Source organism: Fundulus heteroclitus, chromosome 10 (genome assembly GCF_011125445.2).
Source record: "Fundulus heteroclitus isolate FHET01 chromosome 10, MU-UCD_Fhet_4.1, whole genome shotgun sequence".
In the NCBI taxonomy this organism is placed as follows: domain Eukaryota; kingdom Metazoa; phylum Chordata; class Actinopteri; order Cyprinodontiformes; family Fundulidae; genus Fundulus; species Fundulus heteroclitus.
Window position 1 is genome coordinate 23,763,452 of NC_046370.1, and position 19,406 is coordinate 23,782,857.

Below are 19,406 nucleotides of genomic sequence, written 5' to 3' on the forward strand. Positions count from 1 at the left end.
TTGCGAGGACTAAGAATTTCCCTTATTTTGACCTACTTTTTGTTAAATAATGACCGCTTCCCATGCAAGCAATAGGTTTTTATTATTTTCTGACACATAAAACCTCACATTTGAAGACTCTACATTACAGATGTTATTGGTAATATGGGTGTTCCTTACAGCCTAAACAAACCAGTACAATGATGTCAATGCCATGCACACAGATACGTCACCTACCAGCAGAGTGGCCACTTTAATTGTCAGCCCCTGCATCCCGTTCTCTATCCGACTCTCCTTCAGACTGCCGTTAAGTCCGTGCACCGAGTCCCATGTCGCCAGCTGCAGAGAGGACAGAGACAAAACGGCTTGTAAACAAAAGGTGTACAGCTCTCAGGCATCAGTGGCATTCTGCTAGGTCTAATCATGTTATTTGTTTAAGTGTCAGAGGTCCTCAGAGTTAAGAGACCACACAGTGCAACCATCAATTATAGAACACAGCTCACAGGCAGCAATTTGACCATTTATTCACTTATCTCATTGGCTTTCATGTGGCACTGCTCTGCTGAGAGACAGAGGCAAAAAAGTAGCAAATAAGGCCAAAAAAAACATCAAGCGACATCCGTACAATGTGCCAACAACCCACTCTGCTGTGTTCCCATCAAACACAGTCATACACAAACCCAATCTGACCTGGTTAGGTTCTATACATCCACTGCCCTGTTCAATCACCTTCAGGGAAAGCAAGAGTATTAGTCTTTGTTGAATCCAGCCTGTGGCCTATGTGGCTGCAATGTGCCTTTAAGCAGATATTTAAATACTTTTTAAATCAACTTTCTCTTTTGCAAATACTGCTGAGTCTGTTCCCTCTCTGAAAGCCTCTGCCAAACAAATTAGGCCTTGGGGAATTTCATTTTGTAAATTTTTTTGAAGAACATTTTCCCATATTTAGTAACAAACTATTTAATTGTTAGTAGCTTACGTTACTTTTCTCCAAAATAGTTACTTCAAATATCTGAAATAAATATAACTTGCATTATCTGCTAGAAATATGTGTTTTCAAATGTTGGTAACTTCTATTCCTGAACTCCAATTTTGAGAACATTCAAATCTATTTTCTAGCATCTGACTTGGTGCAGTTGTAACACAATCTGTGGCTGAAAATAGACATAGTTCAACTCCCAAATACTAGGAGCTATAACCCATGCTGGTGTTATCACAAGTTCTTAATGTTCATCCTCAAATACTGAATAGCACTAAATATTTGCTGGGTCAGAAACAAGAACTACATTATTCAAGAGCTGGATGCCGGCTCATAAAGACCAACAACCAATCAAAACAATTCAAGTCTCGTTTAAAACTCCAGAGTTAGTTTCAATCCAAATCTCCCTAACAGTAAATTTGATGCCTCACAGTTTTTAATCCTTTTCTCAGTGTTAAAAGCTGTGATGTGTTTTTATGGAACTAGTTTAAATTTGCTTAGCTCCAGCCCTGGTCTGGCTGGAACATCTTTGACAGCAAAACTCAAAAAAGTGTGGCTTTTTTTTTGCTGGTATAATACCCACTCCCAGGTATTAGTTGGTAATTTTTTAGAAAATAAAGATACTTTATCGTCTTAAATGAAGTAACAGAAATATTTATACATCATTCGTCCTGAACCACAATGAGGCTCACAATTCAGCACTTTGATTTTTAGCCAGCTGTTCTTAACTAGGTCCTCACTGTTAGAGCCAATGGGTTCACCCCTGCACAACAGTACTGTGGATGCTTTTGTTTGGACTTCTGTGTTATTCTGACAAAAGAACATCTCCATAACCATGGAAACATCAAAACAGCTGGCTTTCCCTTTCTCTGTGCAAGGAATCAGAGTATTTGTTTCTAAATCAAACATTCCACAGGAAGCTCTCACACAGATATATTGATTTATCGCGACTCAGACTGTGGCATGTCTCTTTACCATTTATTCACACTGCATCTGTTCAGAGTTTATGCATGTTGAGAGCATAGCTGGTTTCTTTTTCTTTTGTTTTGTTCTGTGTTTTTATGTTTTTGTAACAAAGAACATCCAATTACACAAGAAACTTTATTAAGACACAAAGCTGTATAAATCAGTGTAGTTGACAAAAAAAAAACATTAACAGCCACACCAATTAGAAGAGAAGAAACTTGTTTTTTTTCAATTTAATTTAATTCAAAATTAAAACGTAGCTACTATAGCTTTTGTTAAACTATCACGTTCATATTGATAGTGCCTGTTGTAATCATAGTCAGACTGGTCGAACTTAACGTAATACAGTGACCTAAATAAACGATCTGCTAGTGATGGTGCCATCTCTAGCAGATCGTTTTTTGGCACAAGGAGCTAGTAGGATTTGAGAGGGTGATTCCTTCTTCACACAAGACCGGGTCAGTTTAATTAGTTTGCTGTTGTTTAGACAGTTTTTTTATGGTTTTAGATAGTTTGCTTAGATGACATAATTTTTTTTTTTGTAGAAACTGTCTGAAACATTGTGTAGCAAAAACCAAAAATAAAAACAAAAAACTGAAGAAATCTGTAAGATTATTTTCACAACACTATAACTACAGATGGAGACACTTTTGGGCAGGTTGAGACGCTTGTCTTTTCAAATAACTATTTGTTAAAATGCTAAGAAATGATTTTATTTATTTTTGCTGACACATGTTCGAAGCAACCTCTTTCTTCCTTTAAACTTTTACATGACGCTCTATTTTTTTTTCCCCCGAGAGCCGGTTCATGCCCTCCCCTATGCCTGTTTTCCCACAAACAGGCATGACCTCATGAGCTGGGATGCAACCAGAGAGCAGCAATGCTTTCAAGGATCCTAAGAGTAATGGAGAAGCAGCAAGAATGACATAGATGATCAGAGGGAGAACTGGAGCGAATAAAGGAGGAGTGCTTCCTTATTATACTGAGAGCTATTCTCAGCACTGCTGTCCTCAACATGATCTCCATCCATCCCTCTTCTTCATGTGTGTGAGAGAGTGGGGGCGTTCCTCATTAACGCAGATAATTTATCTTCTGCGTTTAAAAGCTCTGGCTCCACTCTAAGTCATCCCTCAATCCAATTTAAACAGTTAGACCATTACAGCAGTGATTCCAAGTCAGAAGCGGACACCATGTCATCAAGTGAAAGAGAATTTGTTCTGAGACATGTTGGTGTCTGTTGCCAGAATGGCAGAGATGCATTCGCCTGCGGGCCATGGTCGAGGAGCACACTGCTAGAGAAGGGACAATTTAGGATCTTTACGCCCTGACTGGTGTTTAACGCATTCTGCAAGGTCACCTACACAAAATATTTAAACAACGGCACAAATTGAAAAATTAGCGTGAAGGCATGTACTCCCAAAAAAATGCCCAATTAACCAGAATTAGTCTTTCCAGCTGTATCCTGGAAGTCCTGACAGGTCCCGACAATCACATTTGACAAACACTTTATCATCACCTGCGTATCGGTAGAGGTGACAAGTCCTTCATCAAAGCATTTAGACAGCAGACAGAAAGTGACAAGTTTATACAGGCTGTTTCACAGTTTAAAAGCTGTCTTTTCAGCACTACAGGCTGCATGGAGAGTTGCTCAATGCACTAGTTCTGCCAAAAGTCAATAACATCTAAATACCACACTGTGGGAGGTACAGAGTCATTCCAGCCATAAGCTCATGTTTCTGTTATCTAGTAAAGGTGCAGTTGGGAGCCCAGACACAGGATCAGACATAGTTCCTGCCTTTTCCAGGTAATTTTAAATAAGTTATTTTCTGTACTTGATTATAAAAGTAATTTTCACATTTGAACCATAACCATGTTAGGTACTACATTATGGACATGAGTTACAATATTTTGGAAAGCATATACGTTCGGGAATGTTTGATTTATTTGCATTAAGGTTTTATTCACACTTCTTCCCATTAGGCTTTTAAACATGAAGTACGCTATCAGAAACTGTCTTTCTGTTTCCATTGTGTCATTACCCGATGACTTGGTGTCCGTTGATTTATTTCAGTGTGGAAAGACAGCATATCTACTCTAAGCCCCCATCAGATAATGGGCCTCCTTTATAACCCTACAGAGGAAGCCATAGATGGACCAATGAATCCATAGCTTCACGTTTCAGATCATCTCATTCTTCACCGTGACATTGTTAATCAATTGACCTGCTGCGGTCACCCCAGGTTCTTTTACTTAAGAATGTGGTGTTTCTATTGTAGACTTCTGTAGTGATAAAAAGACACTTGAAACCAAAACGATATTTTACCATATTTAATCTAAAAGGCAGAGGGATGATTACAGCTTCAGTAATAGGCTCTAATACACAACGGGCAGATTTCCGGACGCCAGAGAAAGCCCCATTCATTCCTCACACAGACTAGGGGAATGTCCTCATAATTTCAGCCAAAGCCCTTATCCATCCACGTCCTGTTCTATTCTGTGGTTGTAAAGTTAAGTTGTAAATATAATGGAATCTCTGGAATCTGGAAATTGCCACCTAAAGACATGGCGACAAAAACACTTTTCTATCCAATTAAGCTACCCATTCAGGAGCTTTTAAATCCCCAGTAAGGTTGATCACAAAACCACGTGAAATAATTGCCTAAAAACTGTCCGAAATCAGGGTTATTTTGGTCAAAAAGGGGCTCAAACAAGTCGCCAGTCACTCTGTGATGTGCAATTTATGACTCTTATTATTAAATGTCTGGTTCTGTACGGTCTCATTGACTGCAGATTTCCTTCTGGTTCTGATTTCAGGTTAGAAGGAAAATAAAACATTTCTGTCAACAGCTATCCACAGATTGGGTCTGTGAGTATGCTCTCTGGACTTAATCTTGCTGGACGTCTGGATGTGAATACACTTGATTACACGGATACACTCTTTTTTGCTGGTCTTCATTGTCCAACATGCCTCGCTTTATTTACTGACCCAGCCAGGAGGTCAGCAGAAGTTAAGAGCTTAAATCGACTCTCTGAAGCTGAAAGAGCACATCACCGAACGGCACACACAGATTTAAGCTTGTCCACTTTCTGGTCTCCCCATAGGTCTGAACAAATATGATTTATTTGAAACTTTAATGGTTAACAAGCTCTGGTATTGTTTTTTGAGCTCATCCCTGTTTATATAAATCTTTCCCAACACCTCCTGAAGCAAACCAAAGTAACCCAAAGAAAAACAAATGGGAGCTAAACAGAACTGTAAAAATTAAATCTGGCCTCTTAAAGCAATACAATTTTGGGAAAAATGGGCACAAACTAAATTATTAACCCGGGGCTCACAATGACACTACAGTGCAGGTTAAGGTCCTGATCCAGTTCTGGTTTGCTGCAGACCCCCGCACACACTGCTCCTCTGGAAATAGCAGCCAGCTGTGGCTCCATCTACGGAAATGCCATTGGCGTGAATAAAAGTTCATGTGGTCCTTTCTGTTGCTATCCCTTATAAATGCCATGGTTTTCTGATTTTTCCAGGGCAAAACTCATTATCTGTGCACTAAAATATCCTATTCCATACTCCAAAAGCCCCTGTTTTTCTCGTATTACTGTGTTGACGTTTTGTTTACACTAGTGAAGTTACTGTAAATTTATTCTGAAATTAACCAGAACTTTATCCTGTCTAGCCCCTGATGTTTCCTGTTTGGCTTGTGAAATTCAGGAGCTTGATCCGGGGACCGGTGCCATGTCCGGTCAAACTTCCTTCTTGAAGAATTTTCTGCAGCGCCGCATGGCCTCGGTAACCAGACCCGCAGGTAAGTGATGTGAGAGGACACATTGTTTTTTATCGATTTGTGTTCCTTGTGGCGCTGCTGCAACTGGATCTGTGCCACATTCAGTGTGAGCCCAGTGTAAAATTCCACAAAAGGCATGAAAGCAGATTAAAATAAGAACTTTGAATTAAATTCATATATACTTTTGATGAATGTTGCAGAGCTTAAACTTTTATGGCTTGCGTATAACATGGATTATGAATCTTGCATTAAACTCCACTTTGCAGGCATGTGATGTAGAGTGACAAGAACCAAATAAATATTTCTTTGACTGGTTTGTTTTGGATTATCTAACAGAGATTTTAAACTTTTTTTGGGCATTCTGTTAAAATGGACTTTAGTTTTAGTGATGTTGATAAAAAAAGATGCCTCAAAAACTGCAAATCCCATTAAAACGCAAATGTATTTCAGGAACTCGGTTCAGAAAGTGAAATTCATACAATGTACATATTCTTTAAATGCAGTGCTATATTTAGAGCGTTCATGTAAGTTGATCTTTATGATTAATGCTTTTATTACATGAAAAGCCAAATTTTAGTTTCTCACACTATCAGAAAATTCAGTTAGACCGATGGAATGGTTTCTTTTTTTAAACAGAGAAATTTCACGTCGCAGCCCTGTTATAGCCTGCACAACAGGGAAGACTGCTGACTTGACACTTGTCCGTCAGATACTCAGCGACACCCAGCACAAGGAGGATAACCACATAAGGTCAATGCTGAAGAGCAAACAGTGTGGTAGAAAAAAAGGTGCACAAGAAACAGAGATGTCTGGCCTCAACAAGTTTGAGAAACAACGGCCATTTAAGAGTTTGATGGGGAGATTCAGAAGCCGCGGACTGTCACTGGACTTAAAGCTTCAAGAGTGGAGAGGTACAGAATCCAAGTTTTTTGAGGCCTAGTGTATCAAGTCTAAAATCGCTGTAGTTGACTACTAAGACATTTTAGAGCACATCATAGTTCCCTTTGTTTACAAACCTTATAACAATGCTGACTTAATGCCGCAGCGGGACTTCACACCTGCCTCTGTGACCAAAAGTGTCAATACCTCCTTTAATGACCATGGTATCACTGTGCTAGATCGACCAGAAAACATCCTGACCTAAACTCCACAGATAATCTATAGAGTATTGATAAGAAGATAAGAGACACGGAGAGCCAACGGCGCCCATGAGCTGAAGCCTGCACCCTGGCCTTCATTAACACCTCAGCACAACCACAGGTTGATCGCCACCACTGTCATGCAGCAACGGCACTGTAATTCATGTAAAATGAGTCGTAACCAAGCACTGCATGTGTATACTCAATCAATTAATCAAGCTTTATTTGCAGAGCACTTTACACACCCAAAGAGACCAAAGTGTAATACATGCCCATAAATAAAAAAAAATAAAAAAATAAAAAAATACAGCTACTAAACTGGACTACTGCACTGACCTGTTTATCCATTTGTATCGCTCTTCACGTCCTTCATAGTTCATAGTTATGCCATACATACTTGCTTTACTAAGGGAGGCTTTATGTCTATGAATGCTCCCTTCATAATTCAGGTGTATTCTGGTCTTCTGATCATCTGTTTGTCAAATTTAAAACCTTTTTAACGAAACACTTTAGGATTCTTAACAGAAGTGCGATTACAAGAATTCAAGAGACCAATGGCATTGCTGCGTTCTGTTAGCAAGTCGGTTTTCTTGGCTTGTACAATTCAAATGTGAGACATTCATCTACATCCCAGTTTAAACGTAAAACAAAAAGTTTACCAGAATCTGTACAGACTGGCTTTCACTTGCTGTCAATGGGAGATACATTTTCAGGTCATCTGCATGAGGAATACCATGTTTCCTAAAACTGACTCCAAATGAATGAAACACAGCAAAAAAAAAAAAAAAAAAAAGGTTTAGGTAAAATGAAGGGATCGGGATAACCGACAATTCGAAGGGGCCTCAGATGAGAAAAACTGACCCATCTGTACACCAAAACTTCTGCCAAACAGGAAAGCCCCCGAAGTGGGAAATAAATCTCCTTCTTTAAAACTTTTGAAAGAAAAGGCAATTTAGAAATAGGCCGAAAGACTGATTGAACATTAAGATCAAAGTTACTCTTTTTAAAAAGAGGTTTGACCACAACACGTTTAAAAGCAGCTGGGACAGAGCCTAAGCAAAGAAAGGTGTTGATTAAATGAAGGTAAGGACCTACAACACCAACGGCCTCCATTAGAAGAGGAATACCGAAGGTTTCAGCTTGTTTACTATCTCTTTACAACTAGGAGATAGAAACTGGTCTGAAACTGCTGGGGAAACAGGAGGTATGGCAGGATCAGGGTTGGAATAAGAGGTTGAGGACCTGTCAGCACCTACTTTATCACAGAAAAACTTCAAAAAAAAAAAACTTCACAGTGAAACAGAAGGAAACAGGTAAGATGAATCACGACGATTCAGGAAAGATTTGAGAGCGTTATGAAGAGCTTGAGGCTTGTTGCTGTTATCAGATCCAAACTTGAAAGTAAACAGTTTTAGCAGGTTTTGCAGGAGCAATTCTTCTTCCACCTTCTTTTTGCAGCAGGTACGTATAAGCACTCGTGTGTGATCACTGAGCCATGGCTCTGTAACTGCTTTACAGCATTTGGATTTAAAACAAGAAATATCATTAATAATGATAGTACAAAGTGTCATGGTTTTCAGATGACGAGCCCACATGCAGATACAAACGGGAGGCAATGCACAGTTTTAAGATTTTATTTAAAGGAAAACAGGCAGGTCTATGGACGGAACTACAGGTGACTCGGCTGGGTCAGAACGTCACGGCTGGAGAGTCTGTAAGAAAGAGCAAGTGAGTTCTTCTGAAATAAGAGCCAGGAAACTTGCTAGGAGTTGCGCTGCTTACCATTAGGCTGGGCGGACCTAACCGGGAAGAAGTAGCGTCAGGAGAACTCTATGTGACTACTCAGATGGAGATAGGTGGCTAGTGGCTGAGGGCGGCAGATGTAGCTGGCGAGGAATCCGAGGCGACCTCATCGGCAGCGGTTGACAGATGGATTGACCAGAGTGAGCACAGAACCAACAGAACCCGGGAAAGGGGATCTCAGGCCTCGCTGGGTAACTTCCAGGAAGTATGAGGGGAGCGCCAGAGCAAAATCTGAGCAGACAGGTCTGCTGGTCTGTTTCTTCGGACGGGACGTCAAGACAGGTGAGTGCATCCAAGCACCAAAATCACGACTGGTTAAGGCTCCGGCGTCTTCCATCTGCCAGTGCTCTGCTTAAGAAGCCAGAGGAAGCCGCCTGCAACGAGCTGCAGGTGTGGACCACGCCTCCTCAGCCAACTAGACACACCTGAGGAGTAGAGTTAAAGCAGCCAACACAGAGAACCCTGACACTACCCCCCCCCTCAACGGCCGCCTCCTGGCGGCCCAGACGAAGAAGTGCTGGGCTGAGTAGACCAGAAATCCCGAATCAAATCCTGATTGGCGATGGTAGCTGCAGACACCCATGAGCGATCCCCAGAGCTGCGACCCTCCCAATCGACGAGGTATTGGTGACCTCTACCTCGTCGATGGGCATCCACAACCCTGATGACGCGAGGATTCTGACTGTCCTGGGAGGGTGGAGGGGGTCCGGAAGGAGGGTATGAATCATTGTCCAAAACGGGCTTAATCTGGGATACATGAAAAGTGGGATGAACACGAGAGTGAGGGGGAAGACGTAAGCGGACGGTGGTCGGGTTGATAACTGTCTCTATTTCATAGGGACCAGTAAACTGGGGAGCAAGCTTCTTGGCGGATGGGTTAGTCAATACATCTCTGGATGATAACCAAACCCTCTGACCGGGGCGATAATGGGGAGCTGGTCTGCGGTGCTGGTCAGCAAACCTCTTACTCCGCTCTGCGGTGCGAGTGAGTGCTGTAACCTTCTCTTTCCATATATTCTGGCAGCGAGCAATATAGTCGTTGACGGAGGTGAAGGGAATCCTGAGTTCGTCTGTGGGTAGGAGTGGAGGTTGATATCCTAAGGCAACTTCAAAAGGTGAACGTCCCGTGGCTGAGGTGATGTGAGAGTTCAGGGCATACTCTACCCAAGGCAAAAACTTGTTCCAGTCGGTAGGTGAAGATGACGTGAGGCAACGGAGAGTGGTCTCTAATTGTTGATTCATTCGTTCTGTTTGGCCGTTGGTTTGAGGATGGTATCCGGAGGTGAGCGTGTAACGGGCACCCAGAGCGGAGCAAAAGTGCCGCCAGACCTGAGAAATAAACTGGGGACCCCGGTCAGAGAGAATGTCAACAGGGATACCATGGAGCTTGAAAACATGTTTAATGAGGAGTTGGGCAGTCTGGAGGGCGTTAGGTAGCTTACGGATGGGAATGAGATGACAAGACTTCGAAAAAACGGTCAACAACAGTCAAAATCGTTGACATGCCTTGGGAAACAGGGAGTCCAGTAACGAAATCAATGGCAATGTGGGACCATGGACGTTTGGGGATAGGAAGAGGATTCAACAACCCAGAAGGTGGCTGGTTAGAAGACTTATTCTGGGCGCAGACAGGACAAGCTAAAACATAGTCTCTGACGTCCTTGGTCCACGATGGCCACCAGAATCGCCGGGACACCTGAGACTGGGTTCTATAAATGCCCGGATGGGCGGAAAACTTAGCATCGTGACACCAGCGTAAAACCTCCGGACGAACAGATTGGGGAACATACTTTAGTCCCGGTGGACCCGTACCAGGATCCGGATCTAATAGTTGGGCCTGGTTAATCCTGTCCTCCAGATCCCAATGCAGACCTCCAACAGTGCATGTGGGGGGAAGAATAAGTTCCGGCTCCTTCTCTTGTTCAAATGGGGCAAATTGGCGAGACAGAGCATCTGGTTTAATGTTTCTGGAGCCTGGTCTGTAGGTTATGGTGAGGTTGAAACGAGAAAAAAATAATGACCAACGGGCTTGCCTTGAGTTGAGTCTACGGGCTGTCTGCAGATAGGAGAGGTTCTTGTGATCTGTCCATATTATGATGGGCTGCTCGGATCCCTCTAGCCAGTGCCGCCACTCCTCCAAGGCTAACTTAATGGCTAACAGTTCACGATCGCCTACATCATAGTTCTGCTCGGCAGGGGACAAGCGACGGGAGAAGAATGCACAAGGGTGTAACTTCTTATCTATCTCAGACTGTTGGGATAGGACCGCTCCCACACCTGTGTTTGAAGCGTCTATTTCAAGGGTGAATTGTTTCGCAGGATCAGGGTGAACGAGTATGGGAGCCTGGGAAAAACGGGACTTAAGTCGATTAAATGCCTCATCGGCTTCAGGACTCCAGCTAAAAGGGACCTTGGTGGAGGTAAGAGCATGTAACGGGGAAGCTATCTGGCTGTAGTTCCTGATAAAACGCCTATAGAAATTAGCGAACCCAAGGAAACGTTGAAGCTGTTTACGTGACTCAGGAACTGGCCACTCCGTTACTGCTTTTATTTTTTCTGGGTCTGACCTCACTTGACCGCCTTCCAAAACAAGACAGAGGAACGAAACTGAAGTCTGGTGGAACTCACACTTCTCGGCTTTTACAAACAGGCGATTTTCTAGTAATCGCTGGAGAACAAGTCGCACATGTTGCTTGTGTTGTTCTAGGTCACGAGAGTAAATCAGGATGTCATCTAAATAGACAAAAACAAAAACATTCAAAAAATCCCGCAGGACGTCGTTAACCAATGCCTGAAAAACTGCCGGGGCATTACACAAGCCGAAGGGCATGACTAGGTACTCAAAGTGACCTAACGGAGTCTTAAAAGCCGTCTTCCACTCATCCCCCTGTCTCACCCGAACCAAATGATAAGCGTTGCGCAGATCAAGCTTAGTAAAAATCTTGGCATTCTGGACTGGCTCGAGGGCTGATGATAATAGAGGAAGCGGGTACTTATTCTTGACGGTTATCTGGTTAAGCCCTCGATAATCTATACAGGGTCGAAGGGTCCCGTCCTTCTTGCCCACAAAAAAGAAACCAGCCCCTAATGGGGAGGAAGAAGGACGAATTAACCCCGTAGCCAAAGACTCACTGATGTATTTCTCAAGCGATTGACGTTCTGACCTGGAGATGTTATAGAGCCGACTCACCGGTAGAGGGGCCCCAGGTAACAAGTCAATCGCACAGTCGTATGGGCGATGTGGGGGCAAAGAACAAGCCTGAGTTTTACTAAATACCTGCCGTAAGTCGTGGTAATCCTCTGGAACGCGAGAGAGGTCAATCATGTCTCCGGAATCTGTCAAGGAAGTAGAGGAGACGGCTACGGGCCGAGCGGACTGCAAGCAGCGGGAATGACAAGTAGGTGACCATGACTCCAATCGGGACTCAGCCCAATTAAACTGCGGATTGTGGACCCTTAACCAGGCTATTCCAAAAACCACAGGTGAACGCTTTACCGGGAAGACAAAGAAGGAAAGCTGTTCCCGATGGTTACCGGAAACTATCACTACCAATGGTCGGGTGCGATGGGTAATAAGAGTCAATCTCTGCCCATCTAATGACGAGACCTGGAGTGGCTCGGGTAAAAGATCGACAGGTACTCGAAGCTGGTCCACAACCGCCTGATCTATGAGATTAAAATCAGAGCCTGAATCTACTAGAGCTGAAACATCAAAACTTTCCTGGTCGAATATTAAAGTAACTGGTAAACAACAACGAGAACCAAATGACGCCTTAACAGCCTCCCGGGGAATAGATCCCAACCTGTCCACCGATCCCCCCGTTAAGAGCGGCGGACTCGGTCTTTTGGCCGAACAGGACAATCTCTGAGGTAATGACCCTCACCTCCACAATAAAGACATAAGTTCCCCGAGACACGCTGCTGACGTTCCTTATTGGAAAGACCAACCTGCCCCAACTGCATGGGTTCAGGAGGAGGTGTAACAGAACGGGGTTCCTTCTTGGTAAATGTAGAAGAGGTGGAGGTGGATGATTGCAAGGCAAGGTTGGATCTAAAACGGGTTCGGCTGCGTAATCGGGAATCCAAACGGATAGCAAGTGCTACAAACTCCTCAAAATCCTCAGGTTCCTCAACCCGAGCTAACTCATCCTTTAACGACTCGTCTAGAGCCTGAAAGAAAGCTGCCTTTAACGGTCTCGGCTGCCAACCCGCAGCAGCAGCAAACGTACGAAACTCCACGGAAAAATCAGATACGCGTCGACCGCGCTGTTTCAAAGTGAGGAGATGACGAGACTGTTGTGCCGAATCCAACTCAGGTGAAAAAATTGTCTTAAATTCAGCAATGAAGTCCTGAAAAGTAATCCCAAACGACTGACAATCAGGGAATCGCGCCTCGGCCCACCTAAGAGCCCTACCCGTTAATAGACGTAAGACATAAGATATCCTTACCTCATCCGAGGCGAAAGTCTGGGGAGAACGGTTAAACACCAGTTTGCACTGGAAAAGAAAACCACCGCAACTTCCACCGTCACCGGAGAATTTCTCCGGACAAGGTGACGCGCCCTCAAGTGGTGGAGTCCAAACCTGATTCTCCATGCTCGGAGCGTCGGAAGGCGGGGTAACGTGATCCTGAGTGACAGGTGACGTCTTCGCGGAAGTGACTGTGTCCACAAGTAGGCTAACCTGAGCGGCTAATCTCTGAAGCTGTTCCTGAGTAGAATTGACAGCAAAACCTAGCGACTGCATTTGTTCCTGCTGTGCGGCTATCTGCCGCCCGAACGTATCCGCTGGACTCTGGTGGCCGGAGCCTTCTTCTGTCATGGTTTTCAGATGACGAGCCCACATGCAGATACGAACGGGAGGCAATGCACAGTTTTAAGATTTTATTTAAAGGAAAACAGGCAGGTCTATGGACGGAACTACAGGTGACTCGGCTGGGTCAGAACGTCACGGCTGGAGAGTCTGTAAGAAAGAGCAAGTGAGTTCTTCTGAAATAAGAGCCAGGAAACTTGCTAGGAGTTGCGCTGCTTACCATTAGGCTGGGCGGACCTAACCGGGAAGAAGTAGCGTCAGGAGAACTCTATGTGACTACTCAGATGGAGATAGGTGGCTAGTGGCTGAGGGCGGCAGATGTAGCTGGCGAGGAATCCGAGGCGACCTCATCGGCAGCGGTTGACAGATGGATTGACCAGAGTGAGCACAGAACCAACAGAACCCGGGAAAGGGGATCTCAGGCCTCGCTGGGTAACTTCCAGGAAGTATGAGGGGAGCGCCAGAGCAAAATCTGAGCAGACAGGTCTGCTGGTCTGTTTCTTCGGACGGGACGTCAAGACAGGTGAGTGCATCCAAGCACCAAAATCACGACTGGTTAAGGCTCCGGCGTCTTCCATCTGCCAGTGCTCTGCTTAAGAAGCCAGAGGAAGCCGCCTGCAACGAGCTGCAGGTGTGGACCACGCCTCCTCAGCCAACTAGACACACCTGAGGAGTAGAGTTAAAGCAGCCAACACAGAGAACCCTGACACAAAGAATGTTAAAATCTTTCTGGAGCAGATCAACATCTTCATCCTGGTGAAAACTTCATAGGGTATGTAAAAGCAGCCAGAAACTGCAACGCCGTCTGACGTCACTCAAACTATATGACAGTTTACATTTTCTAATGAAATCAATGAGAACTGAATGAAGTTTTTGACGATATTGTAAATTAACTGGTACATTTAGCTGTCAATGCTGGGATTTCAGAAATTAAAATTAAAAAACTTGAAAAGATTAGAAATCTTTTAAACATTAGGATTTCTATAATTTACTTTGCAGGAAATACATTTTTCATCCATCTTGAGTGTCAGGGTTCAAGTTCAAAGACAGACCTAAAACTGGGATGGGATTCCAGTCTCGCAAAGCCTCCTTACAAAGCTAAAAAAAAGTTAAACGCTGCAGATTTGAAAGTACGTCCTGCGTTCTCATCCACTCCTTCTCTTCATGTTGCACTTCTCCTTGCAGGGGTCAAACATCAGAATAAATCGCCACCGTATTCATGCATTATTCCTGATTCCTGCCTGCTCCTCCCTTTTCACTCAAATGTCAGGTCTTTCCTCTCCACTCCTGTCATCCAAAATGGCCCGGTCGGTTGTATTTCTGTAACTCACTCTCCCATGGACAGCGGAGGGAAATGCCAGCAATTGGCACCGTTTCTCACATCCTCAGCTGACTCCCCACCTCGAGTCCCCCTTCTTTTACATCCTCACTTTCACCTCCTCTTCATTCTTCCCTGTGATTGGTGATTTAAAATGACTTTTAGAGGGTGTGAGTTACAGCTCCGAGCCCTCATCACTTGGCTGTCACCAGCAGTAGATTTGCCCCAGAGATCACCTGTCAGTCCAACAGCGTGGGCTGCGTATATAATGTCTTCTTCTCTTTGTCCTGATGAAGTGAGGCTTTCTTTGTGCAGAAGCCATATTTGTTCTTTATGTTGTACTGAACACTTGTTTATCTGATAATAATTTACCGAGTGGTCAAATAAAACGACGGGCGCTGCTAGAGTTAAAGTAGCTCTGCTTTTACACAATCTACCTTTTAATCCTCTAAATTCAGACTTTAAATCAGACTCTTGGGGCTTCATTTCACTAATGATTTCAATGCCAAATGTTGTTTGCCTAAAATGATCAGCAAATCTCAGTATCATCTTATCATCAGCACAGGTAGAGCTGAAATGAGATTGATTGTGATAGATGGCTAATAGAGTCCTGAAATCAATTTGTTGCAGAATTACCACATTGCATCAAAATGGCCATGCATGCAGGAAAATGATGCTGAGGATGGTTTAGAAAGACGAGTTTCTGGATCAGCAAGACGTTGAGCTGAGAAGTTCAGCAGCAGTGATGAAGGTTTCAGGATGACATGGTTTCCACGAGTGCAGAGCTTGCACTAGAAGCAACACTGGCAGCAGGCGGGGGTTGTGAGTGAATCTGAATGTACGGCAAATGCTTTTAAAGGTGCACAACCTCATTGTTTGACTTGTTTTATTTATAAGTCGGTAGCTTACCCTGGTTGCATACAAAGTTTTTAGAAAGATCATCACATCCTGCTGGCATATTAGTTATTTTTGCTGTTTTATGCTTTGTCATCGCTCAACTTGTTGGTAAATAAAGCCCTTTGTGCTTATTTCTAATAACAAAGGAAGTACGACACTGCGCATGCACAACAGGGGATAAACAAGGGAGCAGCCAAAGGCTATTAGCATCTCCCAGCAAACTGTGGAAACAATGAAGAAAGATCCAAGATCCAGTGGAAAACAAAACTCAAAAAAATAAATAAAATATATGATTCCAAAAAGGAAAAAACTGTAATAGCACTGGGGATGCAGTATGAATGTTGGTGTGACTGCAGAGTAAACGTCCTTATTAATACTGTGATAATAATATTAATTAGACTGTAGAGGCTAAGAAAGAGCAATGCTCTTTCTTAGCCTCTACAGTCTTAAGTACAAATTCCATTATAAATGGTAAATGGCTTGTGCAGCGCTTTAGTCTGACAACCCCAAAGCGCTTTACGCTAGAGTCAGTCATTCACCCATTCACACACACATACACACCCTGACAGTGGTGAGCTGTATTAGTAGCCACAGCTGCCCTGGAGCAGACTAAAGCGAGGCTGCCATACATCAGCACCATCGGATCATCTGACCACCGGCAGCAGGCGATTCAGGAGAAGTGTCTTGCCCAAGGACACAACAACTGAGACGGTCGGAGCGTTTTAGAGGGGCCATCTGGCTTTCTGATAGTTCTGTGGTACTGCCGGTAGAAAGCACTACGTCTGTTTATATCTGCTCATCACACCTGATTAGGTGGTTATTTTTAGGCTCAAAAAGAACACAATCTGGACGGATGTTTGGAGTATATAGCCTTATTTTGTCATGATCACCTGGATTTTGGTCTTTTTGGTATAGGCATGTAACATGGCTATATACCTTTAAAGAAAACCATAATGTGCAGACTGGAATCCTGCAGGAAGTACAAATAATGGAGGAAAGTTATTTTCTCTAAAAAATCCTGCTTCTCATTATAGCTACCATTAGTCCTGTGTGGTGTCTGTAGTTAAGTGCCCTCATCCAATCCATCTGTGGGGTTACTTCTCATCCAAGGAAGTGGACATCCTCAGTGCAATGCAGATCTCATATATTTGTGTCACAGCATAAAATCCCATATTCATTGACAAGTATAATAAAGATTGTTGTTGAAGCATAACTAGCAATTAGTGTGGGGATTAATTCACCTCCCGATCATATAAAGGAACTCTGGAAGATTTGTGCTCAGAACTTCTTTCCAAGGTAGCAAATATTGATATGTTAGAAATGCACAAAATGCATTAATGTGTAGCAATGTATCGTAGTTAGCATGCAAACTGTTGCTCTACCTGGAAAGGTATGTGAAATATAATTAAACTATATGTGTAGCTAAACTTGCCCTTTATGTAATAATTTACAACCAAAGGTGGCACAGATTTAAGATTTCACATTTGTTCGTCTGATGTTTTCCTCTCTTTGGTGTATCTAATATTCAACGAGCTTAACTCTGAAAGGGACAATGACTTTACACAGCTGGGTTTCTTTTTCATTAAATAATTTCATCCATCCATCCATCCATCCATTATCTATGCACGCTTATCCCTCATGGGGTCACGAGGTCTATCTCCAGGCATTCAATGGGCGAGAGGCAGGGTACACCCTGGACAGGTCGCCAGTCTATCACAGGGCAACATAGAGACAGACAGGACAAACATCCATTCACTCACACCTAAGGAGAATTTAGAGAGGCCAATTAACCTAACAGTTTTGTTTTTGGACTGTGGGACAAAGCCAGAGTACCCAGAGAGAACCCACGCATGCACAGGGAGAACATGCAAACTCCATGCAGAAAGACCCAGGATTGGAGTCGAACCCAGGACCTTCTTTCTTAAAGGCAACAGCGCTACCCACTGCCCCAAAATAATTTTTCTTTTTTATCTTCATCTTAACAGCAATCTGTGGGCATTGGAGGGTTAGAGTAGCAGGGACGCTTGTTTTTTATTCAACATCTTGATAAAATTCAGAAAAAGGTTGCTAGCAGTTGATGAATGGCTTCTTGCCAGTAGGTTTTTAATTTTGCTTTAAATTCTTTCTCAGTAAATGAAAAATATCTTAGTCAACCATTGTGTATTTTAGTTAAAACAGTGAATAGCTATGTTATTATGGTATAGTGTTAACTGGTTTGGGAGCGAATTTTGTGCATACTGATATTCAAGTACTTTAACTCTGAGTTAAGGTCCTCCACAACTGAATAAGGCTGTTTATCCGTAGAACAGTTTTAGGACTGCTGGGAAACCACAAAGCAACAACTGGAGCTGCTCTGAAGCTTCTCCACAGTGAACCTTGTGCACCTCCATTGAAAGGCGTCCAGAAGGAATCCTTACTTAAAATGCCCAAATAACATGGCATGTTTGCTTTTTGTTGCTAGGACTGCTGCCTTGCAGTAGGACTTTTAATTTCCCCGAAAACTCAACATGGTTCAAGTTGTTTTTCACTAAATTAGAGGCTGCTTTCTGAACCGGACCTTAACAACAGTGAAGTTCGAGTGCTCCTTAGATCAGAAAATAACCTGTTGTAATAATGGCAGATATTCCAAAGATGTTCTACTCTTTTGTTGTTTGTGCAGAAAGTATGTCCTGCACTGAGGACCGCAGATGCTGATGCCGTCAAATATCACTCTGAACAAAATAGCTTCAAATCAAGGAGAAGTGAAGAATGCATTTCCTGCAGATCAAAGAGCAGACAATGACAATAAACCTCAACCTCTTTCTTAATTACTTACAAGTCCAGCACAGCCATAGAGTTAGCTTGGACAAGTTTAATAATAACCTTTGCACTGAAAATTCCCAAGGATCAGAAGCCAATCACACATCATAGTGTTTTGTCAACAGTGAACGCCATGTTTGATTATTTGGGATTCATAGCTTCTGTTAATGTGAAAAGCAGACTGGTTCTAAGCGTTAACAACTGGGAATGCAGACTGGAACACTGATCGCTCCGACACTATAAAAAAGAAGATTACAGTGGAATTAATTGTTATCAGCATAACAAAACCCAGAACTTTCTAGGAACAGATGGCTCTTTGTGTGTTTCCAAAGCACAGCACATTGAAGTATTGGTTTTCTGAGATGCTTCTGTCAAAGCAATATCTGCAGTTGCTTATCTCAAGGCAATCAATGATCAAAGTCATCAGGTAGTCGACTTCATTTTTGGAAATCCAAGCTTTCCTCCAATGCACAGCTAACAATCCTAAGAATTAAGTTTTTTGCTGCTTTCATGGTGGTTGAAATAGTTAATTTAGTAATTAGGGAGCTTGACCTTAACCGCAACAGATTTCAATGGCAACAGCTAAGTTGCATTGGGGTAAATATTCAATGAGAGTACAAGGATGTCTGGCAGTCAACATGGCCAGAGCAGTGGTTTTACATTTCCTCAAAAGTAAATCTAGCAGGTCAGTTCTTGTTCTGTTCAAGCTGCAGAGCTTGCCAAAACCGCGCATCTATAAGACAAGCATTTTACTCTACATCAACAAGCTCAGATGGCAGTGGTGAGAATGGATCGCCATATGGCACAGTGCACCCAGACACCAATAGCGATGTAACGTCCTGAGGTAACATCGCTCACCACACAAGCAAGTAAAGACAAGCTGAGCTCAAAATGCTTCCAGTGCTTTTCTAGTTAGGCCTGACTCAGTA

At 43.1% G+C, this 19,406-nt stretch overlaps 1 protein-coding gene across 1 annotated transcript in view; it reads right to left on the reverse strand.

Annotated features, from left to right (window-relative positions):
• LOC105939594 (glutamate receptor, ionotropic, delta 1a) overlaps positions 1-19,406 on the reverse strand; it is a 332,951-nt gene that overhangs the window by 63,299 nt on the left and 250,246 nt on the right. Inside the window, exon 7 of the mRNA XM_036142376.1 lies at positions 217-318. Within this exon, the coding sequence (XP_035998269.1) occupies positions 217-318 (102 nt within the window). The remainder of the gene's footprint in view (positions 1-216; positions 319-19,406) is intronic.